Consider the following 2,446-nt stretch of genomic DNA (forward strand, 5'->3'; position numbering starts at 1 on the left):
CGAATGGTGTCACATTTGCAGTCTTCGGTATGTCCGCTGGCTCGACCGGAATCTGGTGGTAGGGTTTTACCAAGTCTATTTTGCTGAATATCACCGCTCCCGCGAGGTTGGCAGAGAAGTCGTGAATGTGAGGGAGGGGATAGCGATGAGGTATGGTGCGCGCGTTGAGGGCACGTTTGTGACCACAGGGGCGCCACTCCCCTGGATCACGCTTTGGGACCATGTGGAGAGGTGACGACCAACTGCTCGACGAAGGGCGGATGATGCCCTGTTGCAGCATGTGGTCGAATTCTCTTTTCGCGATGGCACGGCGGTCCCCAGCGAGGCGTCTGGGTCGGCAAAATACTGGAGGGCCAGTAGTGACAACATGATGCGTGGCGTTGTGACGTACAGGCAGCTCAAGTTTGGAAGGCTTCGTGATGGCTGGAAAGTCTGCTAGAATTGAGGCGAACATAGATGCCGGTATCTGTGGCGCCGTTCCAGTAGTATATGTTGGAGGTGCGAGGATGCCTTGTATGGACATCCTGGTCGTTGTGTCGACGATTCGACGTGCCCGGAGGTCAACGCTGAGGGTGAAGTGGGTCAGAAAATCAGCACCCAATATGGCCATGCGTACATCTGCAACAACGAATACCCATCGGAAGGTGCGTCGGAGACCCTAATCGATAGTGAGAGAGCGCTGACCATATGTATTGATGGCATAGTTGTTGGCTGCTTGAAGGGGAGCAGTCTGCGGAGAGCGCTGCCGGTCGAGTCGTGTGGCAGGAACGACACTGACCTCTGCACCTGTGTCCACGAGAAATCTATGTCCGGCAATCCTGTCAGTGACGTAGAACAGGCAGCTTGTCGTATGGCAAGAGTCACTGGCCGCCATCAGTTGCTCTGCGGTACGTTTCCCTGCCAGCTGCAAGGAGGACGACACTGACGCGCGCTGGTACCGAAGTTGCTGTGACACCAGCAGTAGACGCGTCGGCGTGGACCGGAACGGGAGCTAGACCACGGAGACAATCTGGGACGGTAATCGCGGTCTCGTCGACGAGGGTGAGACGGTGGCCGTAGGGCATTAACAGTCTCGGCGAGGTCGTCGATCAGTTGCTCCAGGCGAGACTGCCGGTCCTCGAGGTGCGACAACGGAACGTTAGATGCCGTAGCCACAGTACCTCCTACTGCATAGTCAGCGACGCGATCGGCCTGCTCCGCCAGCTTGTCGTTGGGCAGGTCATCAGGTGCGGTAGCCAAGGCAAGGGCTACATTCTGTGGCAGGCGCTGGAAAAACAGTTCTCGCAGCAGCGGCCTGTTTACATCCAACTTACAGTCACTGAGAAGCTGCTGCTTGCGACGTAGCAGTTCTGACGGTCGCCGATCGCCGAGCTCCTCTTCGTTGAGAAGCTGCTGGAGACGCCTGCGCACAGACACAGACTTGCGTTGCAGCACCGTCATTTTAAAGTGGCCGTAAGGTGTGGTTTCATGGGGCGTGCACACAAGGTCGTGAAACTCCGCAACCACTTCCGTTGAGAGCGCGGAGACAGCGTTGTAATACTTCGCTTGTTGCGAGGTAATGCGCCGAAGGGCAAAGATGGCCTCCACGTGCGTGAACCAGGCTGCAGGATTCTGGGGCCAAAACGACGGCAGGTGAATCTGCACCGTGGCGATGCCCCCTGCGCCGATCGTCGGTCTGTCGCTTGTGGTCGCGTCCATGATGTAGTGCTCGCCTTGCGATCACGTCCAGGTCACCATGTTATAGGGACTGAGGTTAGGTCCACTGTAACAATGCGTGTGGCGGCGAGCGTAAAACCATGGAACCGTTCAGACCGATGGCAGGAGCAGAGGTAGACTATTCTTTATTTTCGTTTTCTTTTCCTCGCAACCCGCAGCACGAGGAAGGAGGAGCGTGCGCATGCACATGCGCCTGTGCGCGCCATAATTAATAGTCAGCCGATGAAGACGACGATGGCCGCTAGAATACGTATTCAGTGTATAAGTGCCTTGAGCGCTTGCGTATACTGGATCAATAAACGTTCGTTTGTGGATGGAGGGGTGACCCTAATAATTCACGAGTTATCTACACTGCACATACTTATTGAATATCCCAGTGTGAATGTTTGCTGGGGTCAGGTTAGCGCTCTCGTGCAAAGTACAGTGAATCGGCGAGCATTTTTACAACAGAGCTGTGTTAGCTTGGGAAATCCTGGGTTCGCCTCGACAAGAAAGTATCATTATCATGAACGGCTTTGCGCGTGCAACGCAATAACTCGCCTGGCGCGCGGTCTCTTCGTGCTCTTAACTTCTTCGCTCCCGCAACACGTACGCCCTGACGCGCACTCTCCCGCTGCGCGGATTTGTGCGACAAAGGATGCAATATCTAGGATGGACCAGACAGCGAGTACAGAGAGAGAGAGAGGAAGAAAGGGAAGAAATAGAAAAGAGATGCGAAGACAGAGAAACA

The 2,446-nt window shown here is 55.2% G+C and overlaps 1 protein-coding gene across 1 annotated transcript; it reads right to left on the minus strand.

Moving 5' to 3' along the window:
* Positions 1–873: 873 nt before the first annotated feature.
* Positions 874–1,698, minus strand: LOC119398674 (uncharacterized). Its single transcript, XM_037665506.1, has one exon. It carries the CDS (start codon positions 1,696–1,698, stop codon positions 874–876), a length of 825 nt encoding a protein of 274 aa, XP_037521434.1.
* Positions 1,699–2,446: the final 748 nt, after the last annotated feature.

This window comes from Rhipicephalus sanguineus, chromosome 7 (genome assembly GCF_013339695.2).
Source record: "Rhipicephalus sanguineus isolate Rsan-2018 chromosome 7, BIME_Rsan_1.4, whole genome shotgun sequence".
Taxonomy (NCBI): Eukaryota; Metazoa; Arthropoda; class Arachnida; order Ixodida; family Ixodidae; genus Rhipicephalus; species Rhipicephalus sanguineus.